The sequence below is a fragment of the Zeus faber genome (genome assembly GCF_960531495.2).
Source record: "Zeus faber genome assembly, chromosome: 10".
NCBI lineage: Eukaryota > Metazoa > Chordata > Actinopteri > Zeiformes > Zeidae > Zeus > Zeus faber.
Genome location: NC_137199.1, coordinates 29,505,273 through 29,518,722, shown reverse-complemented (window position 1 = coordinate 29,518,722; position 13,450 = coordinate 29,505,273). Strand labels below are relative to the sequence as shown.

The window sequence follows — 13,450 nt, the reverse complement described above, 5'->3', positions numbered from 1 at the left end:
CGACGGTGTCGTCAGCAAACTTGTCGATGATGTTGGAGCTGGACCTGGCCACACAGTCATGACGTGTGCCTCCCCACCCCCACCACCTGGGGCCGGGCTGAGAGTAAGTCCAGGATCCAGTCACACAGCGGGCCGTTCAGTCCTCGCTCCAGCAGCTTGACAGCCAGTCTGGTGGGGCCTATGGCACGGCGGGTTTTATTGCGGTCAAGTGAGGGTCATACAACGAAGACAGAACTTTTGAGGACGTGCTTCGATCGGGATTCCTTCAGAGCGCTCCCGCATCTTCCCTGTCGTCCCGCCCCTGACTGCAAGACAAACAGACACATAAGAAACTTTCCAAGCTGCTGTGATTGGCCAGTCATTCAATTGGCCACAGCTGGCACAGAGGTGGGAGTGTCAGTCTACCACGCTGACTTCCCCTCACCTCCGGGAGCCCGCTCGGCCACGCCCCCGAGGCTGCCGCACTCACATAGCCCCCCCTTCCGGCCTCCCAGGTGCGTGAGCCCGGTGTGCAGTACCCGGGAGACGGCGTCGTCCGTGGATCTGTTCGGCCCGGTACGAAAACTGCATTTGGGGGAGGGAGGTGCTGATGACCACCGAGGTGAGGGCCACCCCACGGTAGGAAGTCTCAAATAATTAGGTAAACTAATGACAAAGTAATGTCCGTGAACAAAAGGCTCAGGATTCCGACTGCTCTGAACGCACCGTTTCCAAACGTTCTTTTAACTCTCTGCCCGAGCTGATGTCAGCTGCTCACGGATTCCCTTGTATGGTCACCTTGTCCATCCCATGCGCTGTGCGTTTCCCACCAAGAAAACAACAATAAAAACAGTGCTTTTATTGTAGATTTACTTATTTATTTATTTATTTATTTATTTGTTTGTTTGTTTGTTTGTTTGTTGGTTGGTTTGTTTATTTATTTATTTATTTATTTATTATTTTCCGACGTTTACATGAAACATAAAACACATAAAATCTTGCGTGCGGTGTCCGTGTCTCCCACAAGCTCGGCAGCGAAAGTGGGAACAAACTTCTAAACGAGGCCTCGCAGATCTTATATGAAGATTCAGAAACTGGATGGATTATTTCTCGCCTCAAATTTGTCCAGAAACAGATTTTGGAGGAGTGCAACGGCGAAATAGTGAAAGTTACTGAGTAAATGGAACAAAACCCGGAAGTTGTGCTCAAACCCCATTGGCTCAGAACTAGAGGCCTCAGGAGTTTGGCTCCTCCCACTGAAACGGCGTCAGGAAAACAATGGATGTAGAGCGGCGATTCCCAACCTATGGGCCGTGAGGGTATTGCAACTGGGCCGCAAAATCAAGGGCAAAACACATCGATTTTATTGAAAAAAAACAACAACAAAAAAAAACGTATTAATTGCAAAAACATTTTACAGGCGGCACAGTCCCGCCTGTAAAACACAAAAGAAATGTTTGGAGAAAGTAGAGCGCTGAACATTTATCATTGGGATGTTTTTGGACAGGCACAGAAGAGGAACCGTCACCTTCTCGCCCTGATGCTCCTTGACCATCAGAGCGAGAAGAAAGTCATGGAAACGTCATGTGGTTTTTGTTTTACCACTACTGCACTGTATGTATGAGAATGCATACGATTGTTCAAACATACGTCCTCTGAGAAAGCGCTGTGTGGCTCCTGTATTACTTCTGGTTGCATGTGGCCGCCAACACCTTTGAGATTTTCAAGTCGGCCGGCGTCTGAAAAGGTTGGGAACCGCTGATTAATAGCGATGTTTGAAGGGCTTCGCAGCATAATCTGAGTGGTATTTTCAGCAAAAATAACGTCAAAAACATGTTTTGGGTGACCTCAGACACCATAAATTAACTCGATATCGTAACTTAAAAAGGAGCTTAATAAGTGCCCTTTCAGTACATTTTTCACAATCTTGTTGCTGGAAGACATTTTGAAATGCTGTGTTTACACGGCTGAAGTCAATGTCATTAACTGTGGGCCTGTTTTATTCCTTTTAGTGCTACATGTTCAAGTTTCCGTCAATGTATTTGTACATTGACTGAAGTAAAACGTCTGAGTACTTCCTCCACCACTGCACATCTCTCCGACGCAATTCGACAAACATTTAGACGCAGGAAGACAGCTGTTGTAACAAACAGGTTATGTCAAAAAAAAACAACAACTGAATTTGAGAAATGCAGCCGAATGTATGTAGCCACCAGCAGAGGGACTCATGCTCTGTACTTCTTCCATGACTCAGGTTCCAATGGCAGAAGTGGAGGACGTGGACATGTTGAGGCCTTCCGGAGAAAAATTATCAACAATACAGTAACAATACATAACATGATACAGAACAATATTTTGAATTTCCGTTGTTGTGGTAATTTACACTGAACAGAATACAGTCGAGGAAACAGTCATTTACACTTGTTTTAGAGAATTGCAGCAGATGGAAACATAAATGATTATATTTGACGCTATAAAGCCAAACTGGGCAGAACCCTTCAGCCCCAGTTTCCCATCGCCGCGCTTGCCTCTGGACGTCACCGGTCCCGGTGCTGGGTACGGGTTCCGGTCCCGATCCGGGCGGCGCCGTGGGAAAAGTGACTTCATGGAGAATGGGAGAACAGAGCTCCTCTGTGTGGAGCGGCTTGGAGCGGCTCCAGGAGCAGCTGCACAGCCGGGCTCCTCGCTGCAGAACCCGCAGGTCCACGCCGGACCGGGTTGGACCGGTCCGACCAGACTGGCATGGACCCGGGATCGGACCAGCGTGGACCGGACCGGACTGGCGTGGACCAGACCGGCGTGGACCGGGTTGATTGTTGTTGTTTCAACGTCTTTATTACATTTAAAGCTCGTTATCGGCGTGGAAAGCAGCATGAGAAACACAAGGTTCCCCCAAGGAAAGAGGGAGAGTTTCCCTTTCCCTGTTCAGACCGGTGGAGGTGGAGAGAGGAGGAATACTCTGTCTCTCTCTCTTTCTGCCAGCCTGTCTCTCTCTCTCTGTCGCTCTGTCTCTCTCTTCCTCCTCTCTCTCTTTCTTCCTGTCTGAACATAAACTAGTCTGATTGGGAGGGAGAAATAGGCCAGACAGGCAGACGGGTAGAAAGATGAGCATACAGACAGGTAGACAGACAATCAGACAGACAGATAGACCGCCAGACAGACCGTCAGGCAGACAGAAAGACAGGCGGACAGACGACACAGGCAGGCAGGCAGACAGACAGGAAGACAGGCATATAGACAGACAGCCAGTGTTCTGTGGCGCAGTCGTTATCGTTACTAACATGAGGCAACATGCGACGCAGACTGAGACGGAGCCAAAAGTCAGAAATATAAGAAGAAAAGTTTTTCCTCGAGACGTTTGGACTCAACGTGGAGACAGCGTCCTGATGAAGGTGTTGATATTTGTGTGTGTTTGTATATTTCCTCCTTCTCGTCTACGTGTTCGTGGATTTGAGACAGAAACGCTGCCTCCCTGATAAACATGGTGTAAAGGACGTGCAGTTCCAGTCAGGTTTTCTCTCTAAATGATACTGACGTGTTGACGTGTTGAATGATGTTTTGAAAGTTTTCGTGTCTTGAAGATGATTTCATGCCCAGTTTAAAAAAGCAACCAGCTCCTCTGCGCCTGTGCTGAGACACAGAGAACCAAATAATCACACGCACTGTGTGACTCTGCACAAAGGGCGAGAAAAATGTATTTTCCCCGAGGAAACGACAGAATTTCCCCTTTTTCCTGTTCAGACTGGAACTGGCATGAGCTGCTGTGTGAGTGCGTGCGTGTGTGTGTGTGTGTGTGCACGTGCGTGTGTGTGTCCACAATTCATGCCATTTGTTTTGTCGCTGTTTTATTATTTTCGTTTCTCAGATGTGAAGTCTCAATAAACAACTTTTTTGTTTTTTATACTTTATTTTTATTAAAATATTAAAAAGATTCAAACTATTTTTTAAATGTTTTATTTTTTATTTTTTGCATTTGTTCCATGACCTGTTTTCTATTTTGTGAGTTTCATATACAATACAATGTTTATTTCAGTTAAATTAGGTGAGGGTGCATACAAGAGGCATTACAAGAAGTCTCTTTCTTTCAAACCAGGAAGTAGGAAGCCCTCCTCCTGATCAACTTCCTGTCAAGGAAAAGCCAAACTGTTACTCTGGAAAACCAGGGTCTAGGGTCAAAGGTCAGCGATCCAGTCTAGAGGATGGTGGATAATGATTAATGTAGGTGGAGTTACGAAAACTGGCCAGGGAGTCTGGGGTTTGTCAACAAAGGAGGACCGCAGTTAGTTTGCTGTTTAACGATTTTACTTTTGTGAAATGTTCTTATTTACAATTCAACACCCAAACATTTCCCCAAAAAATAACAGTGGCATGCGGGGTGGAGGAGGGGTGTGATGCTCCTGATGCCAGTGTGTTGAATAAAACATTACCAAGGACTTGAGGGTTCGATGCCAGCAACACGGGTGTTCATTTAAAAGCGTCTAGAGACCAGGGCTGAGCTTGACGGTGACGTGGTGACGGTTGCGGTGCAAAAACATTTCCCAAAAGTTACACACAGCAAAGCAACTCCAGTCCTCCAAACCCCAGACAGACACAGGTTCAAGTCCCGACATTTCCATCCAAGCCTGCAGGAGACGACCAAGCTTCATGAGGAGGGCTTCAGGGTTTGGGGACTTGTCAGTTCAATGACGAGTGAGCTTTTGGGAGGCGGCGCCCTGAGGGCGTGTTCAAAAGTGCCCAGAGACCAGGGTGGAGCGTGAGGTGAAGGCGGCCTGGTGGCATGACGGCGTTGACTCAGAACATGTCCATGGATGTCGGGCGGCAGGTTCGACTTCCTCCGGTAGCAGGATCGCAACAAGAACAGTGGGTCAGCCTCCGGGGAACAATGGTTCTCGGTCATTTCTGAGAGTTTTGACGTTTTGACCTCCAAGGCTCAGTCGGCATCGCACCACGACCTCCCCGAACCTGACAACTGCAGGCTTGGGTTTTGCTGCAGTTGTTGATTTAAAAAAAAAAAAAAGCACAATGTTCAAGGACCGTACCTGAAAACGGGCTAAAACCCACTGGTCTGGTGTTTTAACACGCCGTGCACCACCAGGACTGTGAGTCTGCTGAGCTCATTCTCAGGCTTTTTGGTTCCTTTAAGAGGATTTTCAAAAGTCCAAATTCCAGTCTCACTCCACAGACAGGAAGCCAACAACTGATTACGAGGAGCATTCCACTGCTGCTTAAGGCAAAGAACCCAAAGGAAGGAGCGGTTTGGGGAAAATAACACCTATGCGAGTGTGTTTTCCATCATATGGAGTAGATACAGTGCAAGCAACTGATTTGTATTCGATTTCTGCCATTGCCCTTGAGCAAGGCGCTGTACTGCAAATGGAGTTGGTCACCGGGGGCAAGAGTAAGAAAGGCTTGTTAGTTTGTGTTAGTCACAGCTTGTGTATCCATTTAAAGATAAGTGGAAGTCTTTCCAAGGGTTTTCTCTGCAGTCAACAGAAAACCTCAATAGCAGTTCAAATGGAGTTATAAAACCATTTCCTCTCGAAATCCTTATTTCAAAGGGAAGTGTGAGAAGAGGTGAGATATTAAAAAGATGGCGGTTGAATATGGGGTTGATGGAGCCCATGTGGTGACTATTTGAGGTAACAAATGAGCCTTTAATTGCTCTTAGTTTTGGGACTGTCCTCACCGAGCCCAAATGAAACCACCACCTGCTGATATATGAATGGGAGGATGTAATACTGCTGCAGTAGAAGCAAGGCCCGACAATAATGGTTGCCCTGGCAACAAGATTTGGGCCGATGTCCACCATGCGGCCTGGTTGCCACGTTGTCGACCCCTTTTCATGTGAGTTTTCAGTGCGCATTGATTTACTCTGTCAAACACGGTGAAACAAGCGAGAACGTTTAAATATGGATCATAATTCTATAGGATCATTATCACTCAATTGTGAAATCATTAAAATCCGGAGCCCATTTTGTCACTCTTGGCAACCAACAGCTGACACATCTAAAAGTTAGTGTCGGGCCCTGTGAAGTGAAGAGGTTTGTGACTACGGTTTACAGTAATATCAATTAAAAGTTCTGCAAAAAGCTTGAAGGTCCAAAGGGAGCTTAACGCGCAGCTTCCAGAACCACGGATCGTTTTCGGCGTCAATGGGAGGAGCTGAAAGCTGTTGGCGCGTCCCGATTGGCCGATCAGCCGCCCATGGGCGTGACCTTGATCCCGTGGGCGTTGATGAAGGTCAGCAGGACTTTGGCTCGCCGCTCGACGACCTCGATGAGCTTGTCGATGCCCCGCCGCCCGCCCTGGCTCTCCCAGAAGACCTGGTCCAGGAACAGAGACTGGAGCAGGCACTGCCGCAGCCTGCCGCTCCTCAGAACCTCCACCGAACGCTCTGGAAGCCTGCGGCAGGACAGGGAGAGGGAGGGAGAAGCAGGATAGAAAGGAAGGAGCAGAAGAGGAGTTGATTGGAAGACTTGAAAGTGACAGGAAAGACTGTAGGCGATAAGTTTGAATGATATTTTTATCACTATGATTCATACATTAGCAAGAAATTATTCCTATCTGCAAAATTTAAAACCGAAGACGTAAACATCAGGGAGGTGGACTGAGGTGAGCATTACTTTGGTGCTAATAAATCACCTTATTTTACTTGTTTTACCATTTGGGGATTTTTCACTGCAGGAACCGTTTCAGGAACCAGGAGCTTCATTCCCCGTAATGAGGGACTAATCAACCCTAACCTAACCCTACTTTGAGGACGCGACCCAGACCCTGTTCAAAGCACTCAAGAACAGGGGCTACACCCGAAGTTTCCTGAGGACAGCGCGGAAAACATACAAAGTGGTGAAACAGAGGGATAACAAAAGGATCAAACCACTCATAACCACCTACTCTGCACACGGGCCTTTCAACAGGAAACTTACCACCCTTCTCTCCTCAACAGACTTTTTTTTAACAGCCACCGGATCATCTCGGCCGACAGAAGGAACAAAAACCTTAAGGATTTTTTGGTCAGCGCCAAACTCAAACCACTGGCAGATGATCCGCTGTGGCGACCCCTAAAAGGAGCAGCCAAAAGAGGAAGAAGAAGAAGAAACTCAAACCACGACAAGCACCAGAGAACAGAGAAACAACAGGATTTTCACAACAACTGACAGCATCTAATCAGCCGGCCATAGCTTGCGTATGCCACGGTAAGAGGAGCATCGCACACCACCAAGAACTGTGTTTATTGGATTAAGTGTGGCACATGTATGAATAAGCTACGTGGGTGAAACAAGAAACCCCCTATGGCAACGCATCAGCCACCGCAAATCCAATGAAGGGCACCAGAAAACAACAGTGAACCCGCTGGCAAGCCATTTTGTGGAACACGGGATATCCCAAATGCGGTTCTCAATTCTACAATACAACACACAATGGTCTACCAGGGAAGGAAGAAGTGCTGAAGCTAGATGGATCACCCGATTGGGAACCCTAACACCAGGTGGTTTGAATCAGACTGTAGGGACCCCATTACAACAGTGTGGCACTTCCGCCTACCACACGGCACCCAAGTGCCATTTTCAGGGACCTCCGGCATAGAGACACAGAAGACGGGGTTCTAGACACACTAGTTCATTGTAGGGAGTGGGCTTGCGGAACAAGCCCAGGAGCAGGTGGACATGTGTCATGACAAGGCTCCTCCCCTGAGTGTGTGTGGGAATAGGGGTTTTACCTGCGGCTTGTTCGACCAACCAACGAGTAACAGGTATACAGCCATTCTGATCCTGGGCCCCAATTACTTAGACCTAGGCCAGGTGTGGCTCCACAAACCACACCATCCCCAACAGCACAACCCCTTGCCCTCCTAACCCCCGGCTATTTTTTAAATATTTTCTTTAAAGCCAATTTTGTTTAACTGTGTGCAGGGAACACGTGTGAAGAGGGGAACATCCATTATAGCAGCTGCGAGTGCATTTTCCACCCAGCAATAGGTAGGCTTATCCCCAAACAACCTAACCTAACCCTAACCCTAACCGATGGACCAACAGCCAAGGGCTGTTCCTGTTGTTGTGGTAGTTCCATTGTGGAAATGCCCCATCAAACCTAATAAAACCAATCAAACATTTCAGGTGTCACCTGCTCCTGATTTCCGTGGTTCTTGGTAGAGTGACAAAGCAAACAAAGGTCTGGATCTTGTTCTGGGTCGTTCCTGATTTAGTTCCTCTACCTTGGTGGAAAAGATTCTCTTATTATATCTTCTCTCCGGTCTGATCCCTTCGACCCACTTACTCCTTGATGCCGTCCAGCAGCTGGAAGTCCAGGTTGTCCTCGTTGCGGTCGAAGAAGCCCTTGTTGTTGCTGAAGACCAGGCGTCTGGGGTCGTGACTCCTGTGGACGATGTCGGCGAGCGCAATGCGGCCCCGCTCCACGCACTCGGCGTGGAGACCCTGTTTGACGCACACATCCTGCGCTCGGGGTCTAAACCCGCAGCAGCACTGGTCCAGCCGGTTGTGGATCTGGAAAGAACATTTTAGATTTGGACAGTCAAGACACTCAATTCAGTATGAACTGACTGATTGGAGACTCCCTAAATCGTTGACATTCGGATGCATTCTGACAACGCTAATCCTTACACTGCCCTACTACTGTATATGCTTAACCTCACCTACACCACACCAAATTAATTTATAAACTTCATTATCTTTAAACCAACTTAACCCTGACACTAACTTAATCATCATTAACCTTGTACCTAAACTTAACTTAATACATATCACCAGCAACAACATTAAAACCACCATTAATTACCACTAATATTGTGGTAATTAGTGGTGTCCCCAAAAAAGCTGTAATTGGTAGGTACATGGACTCCACCAGACTCTGAAGGTGTCCTGTGGTATCTGGCACCGAGATGTTAGCAGTAGATCCTTTAAGTCCTGGAAGTTGTGAGGTGGGGCCCCCATGGATCAGGCTTGTTTTTCCAGCACATCCCACAGATGCTCCATGGGATTGAGGTCTGGGGAATTCAGAGGCCAAGTTAAGACCTGCAACTCTTTGTCATGTTCCTCAAACCATTCCAGTGCCATTGGAACCAGATGGTCAATGTTATTGACTTCACCTGTCAGTGGTTTTAATGTTGTGGGTGATCTGTGTATTTCCCAGTAAGTTGCCAGTGGTAAGAAATCCATTCAGAATTAGAGAGAATGGGACCTATTTTGGGGACTTTATTTGGTTTTAGTCTTAAAAATGCACCTTGAAAAAAAACAAACATAATTGATAGGCTGCCATGTCCAATCAGTCATCAACTATTTATTGTGCATCACCTGCAGCAGGAAGTCGAACAGGGCCAACTTGCTCCACTCGTAGTGATGCACGGTGGAGCAGCCGGACTCGGGTTTGGGCGCCACGTTTCTGTGCCAACACCTCTGTTTCAGGGAGCTCTGGTACTCCCCCCACGTCAGCCTTACGGTGGACCGGCTTGCTGCAAGGCCTTCTGGGTAGAGGGATGCGTCCCATAATACCACCGGACAGGGCTGGCCATCTGACGGGAGAAAGAGAGGAGAGATCCATCGAGGCGGGAACGTTTTGTCCTCAGGAGACACTTTAATACTCGAAAGGTCACACATAATGACAATCAGATGGGAGTTCATGTGCCTTAATCATGGGCAACTCGGATGAACCTGCTTCTCTCACTGTTTACACTGTGTGAATCATATTTCTGTGATGAAGGCGCTCCTTACAGCACGTCCTGGTTGATAACGTTAATGAAATGGTGGTTTCAAAGGGTCTGCAGCGATATCTTCCATCATGGAATTTAAAAGGGAAGACACACATGGTTTTGAACGCACATACAGTCACTTTGGTACAAGCAGCATGGCTTACTACGGAAGAGCATTTGGACAATATAAAAAGAAAATAATTTTTGCTGTTTTAAAGTAAATAGTTGAGTCACAATTCTGATTTTGATGTCAGAATTCTACGATTGTTTGTTTCTCTGCATTTTTATGGGTTAGGCTTTCTATACAGCTTCATTTTTAAAGATACAAGTTTAAAACTTAACAATTTTTTTAACAAAGAAAGTTGTCATTTATCAATTAATTTTCTATTCTGAAATGTTGAGATTAAGGTCACAATTTTCATGTCTTCGTTCTCAAAAATCCACGAGCTCAAATATTTCCACATGGGACTCATTTATTTACCACACGGCCCTAAATCCTCTACTAATCTGGCCTGACACGAGCTGGAACTCATGGCCCTGGTCCTTGACGCACCGTGCAGGACCCTGAACCTCCTGGTGGCGGCGGGCAGAGTCCTGTTCAGCCCCAGGACCCGGTCCAGGTGGAACCCGAACACCTCGGTGGAGTCCACCGGGCTGCGAATCAGCCCACACCGCCCTCCGCACACCCCAGGCGGCGTGCGTGTCTGGTCCGTGTCGCTCTCGGACATGAGGAAGGACGTGAAGCCCCTGGAGGAGACCTCTCTGATGCGCGCCACTTTGGCACCGGCCAGGAAGCGCATGGCGCGCACGTCCTCGGCACCGAGCCACGGCGGAGCCCTCTGGCTGTAGATCCGGATGGAGCTGACCTGGGGATCCGTGTGTGAAGTTTGGTTCACCTCAGATAATCTGTAATCCATGTTGCTGATCTCAGTCTCTCCCCAAGAGGTGCTGTTGGATCCCAGTGTGCGCGCCTGGCCCGGCCTCGCCAAAGTGCGCGCTCTGTTCTGCGTGGGCGCCGCATAGTCTTGGTTGTTCCTTCTGCTTTTTCTCCTCGCTTTGGGCTTCACCGTGCCCCGGAGGATGGCCGGCTTCTGTCTCTTGGCCCTGAAGGTGATGTAGACCACGTTGGAGCGGGTCGGGCCGGCGGGGTCCGCGGCGCCAGGAGCGCGCAGCGCGTCCCCCGCCTGGAAGTGATATAAGCCCCTGCTCCGTCGGTACGAGTCCCGGTCGCTCCGTCGGCCCCAGCCGGGCCAGGAGGGGTGTCCCACCTGCAGGACCAGGACCAGGACGTAGACCACCAGGCACACCGAGAAGACCAGGGTCCTCCGGGACGCGCAGAACCTCCAGAACCCGCCGAGGGAACGGGGTGGCCGGTGGAAGGTCTCCATCTGGACCTGGACCTGCGCCTATGTCTCTGGCATGGTGGTGTGGACCGGAACCAGAGCCGGGAGACGCGCACAGCGGGTCGGACGCATCTCCGAGTCGGTGGGTCGGGGGGCGGTGTGGATCCGTGCGTGACAGAGCAGTTCCTGTGGAAGTGGAGGGCGGACACACGGACAACTGGACCCTGCGTGGACCCGCTTCTTCACCTCCAACCCTCACTCTGTTTGTCTGCAGCCGAGGCTGTTTTTGCAGCTTTATTTGTTAAGATAAAAACTAACTAGAAATAGTTTAAAACTTTATTTAAAAAAAACGCCCTGTCCGCTCTTTGTTGTAATTTCTTTTCCATTGTGTTGTTATTAAATTTTTATTATTATTGTTTTTATTCCACTTCGCTGTTTGTGAAGCACTTGGTCACAGTGTGTTTACAAAGTACTACTAAAAAAAACTCCACTTACTTTTAAATGTTTAATGTAATTTAAAGTAGTACAAATAAAATAAACACATATTAACATTAACGACATGAATATCCTAATTCATGCGGGTTTTGTAATAGTTTTAATATCTGTGTATAAGGAAACACTGCATTATAATTTCCACTTTTAAATATGCATTTCTCCAATCTGGCCCCAGGGACTACACTGCTGCCGCTGCTGTTATCTGGTAAATTTGGGGAAACATTCCATCTGTCATCAGACTCACACGCTGTGAAGCATGGGGGATGGAGCCAGGACCCAGGGGACTCTTAAAGCTCGAGTAGATCATCCCTAAAAGCATTTTAAACATCCAGGGGGTCAGGAATAAGCGGACCATGACGTCAACTCTGGAGCGTCCCTCGTCCTTTGGTGCCCCCTGCTGGCGGGCTGCGCGCATTGACCCCTCTCTAAATGCAGTCTAAAAGTCCTCTCTAAAAGTGTGACACCAGTCTCTATGTTGTACCCACGGAAAGTTTCGGAGTTTCCCAACAAGAGCAAGAGAGTCTGACTGCGCTATTTAACCTGCTTTAATACAGGAATCTATTGTAAAATGGCCCAGAACTATTGTGAGAGTTATTTATAGAATTATTAGAGAATTGCTTTGAGTTGATCAAGACAAAACAATTTAACACCAATAATTCAAGAGAAATCATGATAAATATAAATAGTTATTATTCACGGGCGAATTACCCTTGAAGATTTGGGTCTGAAATGATGAGCCAACATTAAAATTTAGTATAATATGTATTTTTATGAAACTCATTTAACTTGTTTATTATTCTTATTATTCTTATTGTTATTCTTATTCTTCTTCTTCTTCTTCTTCTTCTTCTTCTTCTTATTATTATTATTATTATTATTATTATTATTATTATTATTATCAATATTATTATTATTTTTATTTTTATTTTTTTATTGTTGTTATTATTATTATTATTGTTTGCTGGCCTTGATGGATTTAATGGAAATCACTTCCAGTTGATTATTGTGTATGAAAGATGAACACTGACAATGAAGGTTTTCATATTCTAAGAATAGAATAGAATACATATCCCTCCTTCTCTGACTTTTAAGAGAAAAGTGCCAGTGAAGTGTGTGAAAACAGAGCAGTAGAGGAAATGGACATCAGCGTTACTTCCTGTGGAAGGAAGCTGCGATCACACGGAGGAAAACAGGACGTCCGCCCTGAAATAGACACGGATGCTCTCAAAACATAGAGACTGCAGTGAAGAAATGGAAGAAGTAACGAACAGACGGATGAAAAAACAGTGACTTCACACTACAGCAAAACAAAACAAGGAGAAAGAGAAATTAAGACTTTATTATTGGATAGATAAATGTAAATCTAACCCAACCAATGTGTTTCACCAACATCTACAATGATCCAAGTTACTGCTAAAAAAATGTACTTATTACCGTCGTTTTAGGAACTAAATGTGAAATCGTGGCTCAGACGGTTTTATTTTAATAGATATATAGAATGGATGGACAGTGCTCCTCACAGGGGAAATCTGGTGGAGGGATCAATGCTCAGCCTCCAGCTCCACCCGGGGGAGGAAATCAAGGGCAGGACAGGGGGTTCTGCACCCCACCTTCATGGAAAAAACAGAGCGTTGTCCCCCTCAATAAATCATTGTAAACAGAACTATCTCATTTGAAGGGACATGATGAAATGCATTGAAAGCATTTGTGGTTGCAAAACAATGCCCCGCCCCCTCCCCTCCGCGGTGTCCCTCCTACACCTCGAACCAAAGTTATACCCTTGCCTCCACCTCCACCAGAGCTCCACCTGCACAACAAACACACACACAGGGTGGCCATGTTTTACCTGCAAGGTTCAAACACCTCCACCCGAGTTCCGCCTGCATATACACACATACACACACACACACACAAACACACACACACA

At 47.0% G+C, this 13,450-nt stretch overlaps 1 protein-coding gene across 1 annotated transcript; it reads right to left on the bottom strand.

Moving 5' to 3' along the window:
* Positions 1-3,969: 3,969 nt before the first annotated feature.
* Positions 3,970-11,608, bottom strand: gask1b (golgi associated kinase 1B). Its single transcript, XM_080008694.1, has 4 exons — positions 10,239-11,608; positions 9,291-9,508; positions 8,257-8,483; positions 3,970-6,381 (listed from the first exon to the last, which is right to left on the bottom strand). The coding sequence occupies exons 1-4, from the start codon at positions 11,071-11,073 to the stop codon at positions 6,174-6,176; spliced, it is 1,488 nt and encodes a 495-aa protein (XP_079864820.1). The 5' UTR covers positions 11,074-11,608; the 3' UTR covers positions 3,970-6,173.
* Positions 11,609-13,450: the final 1,842 nt, after the last annotated feature.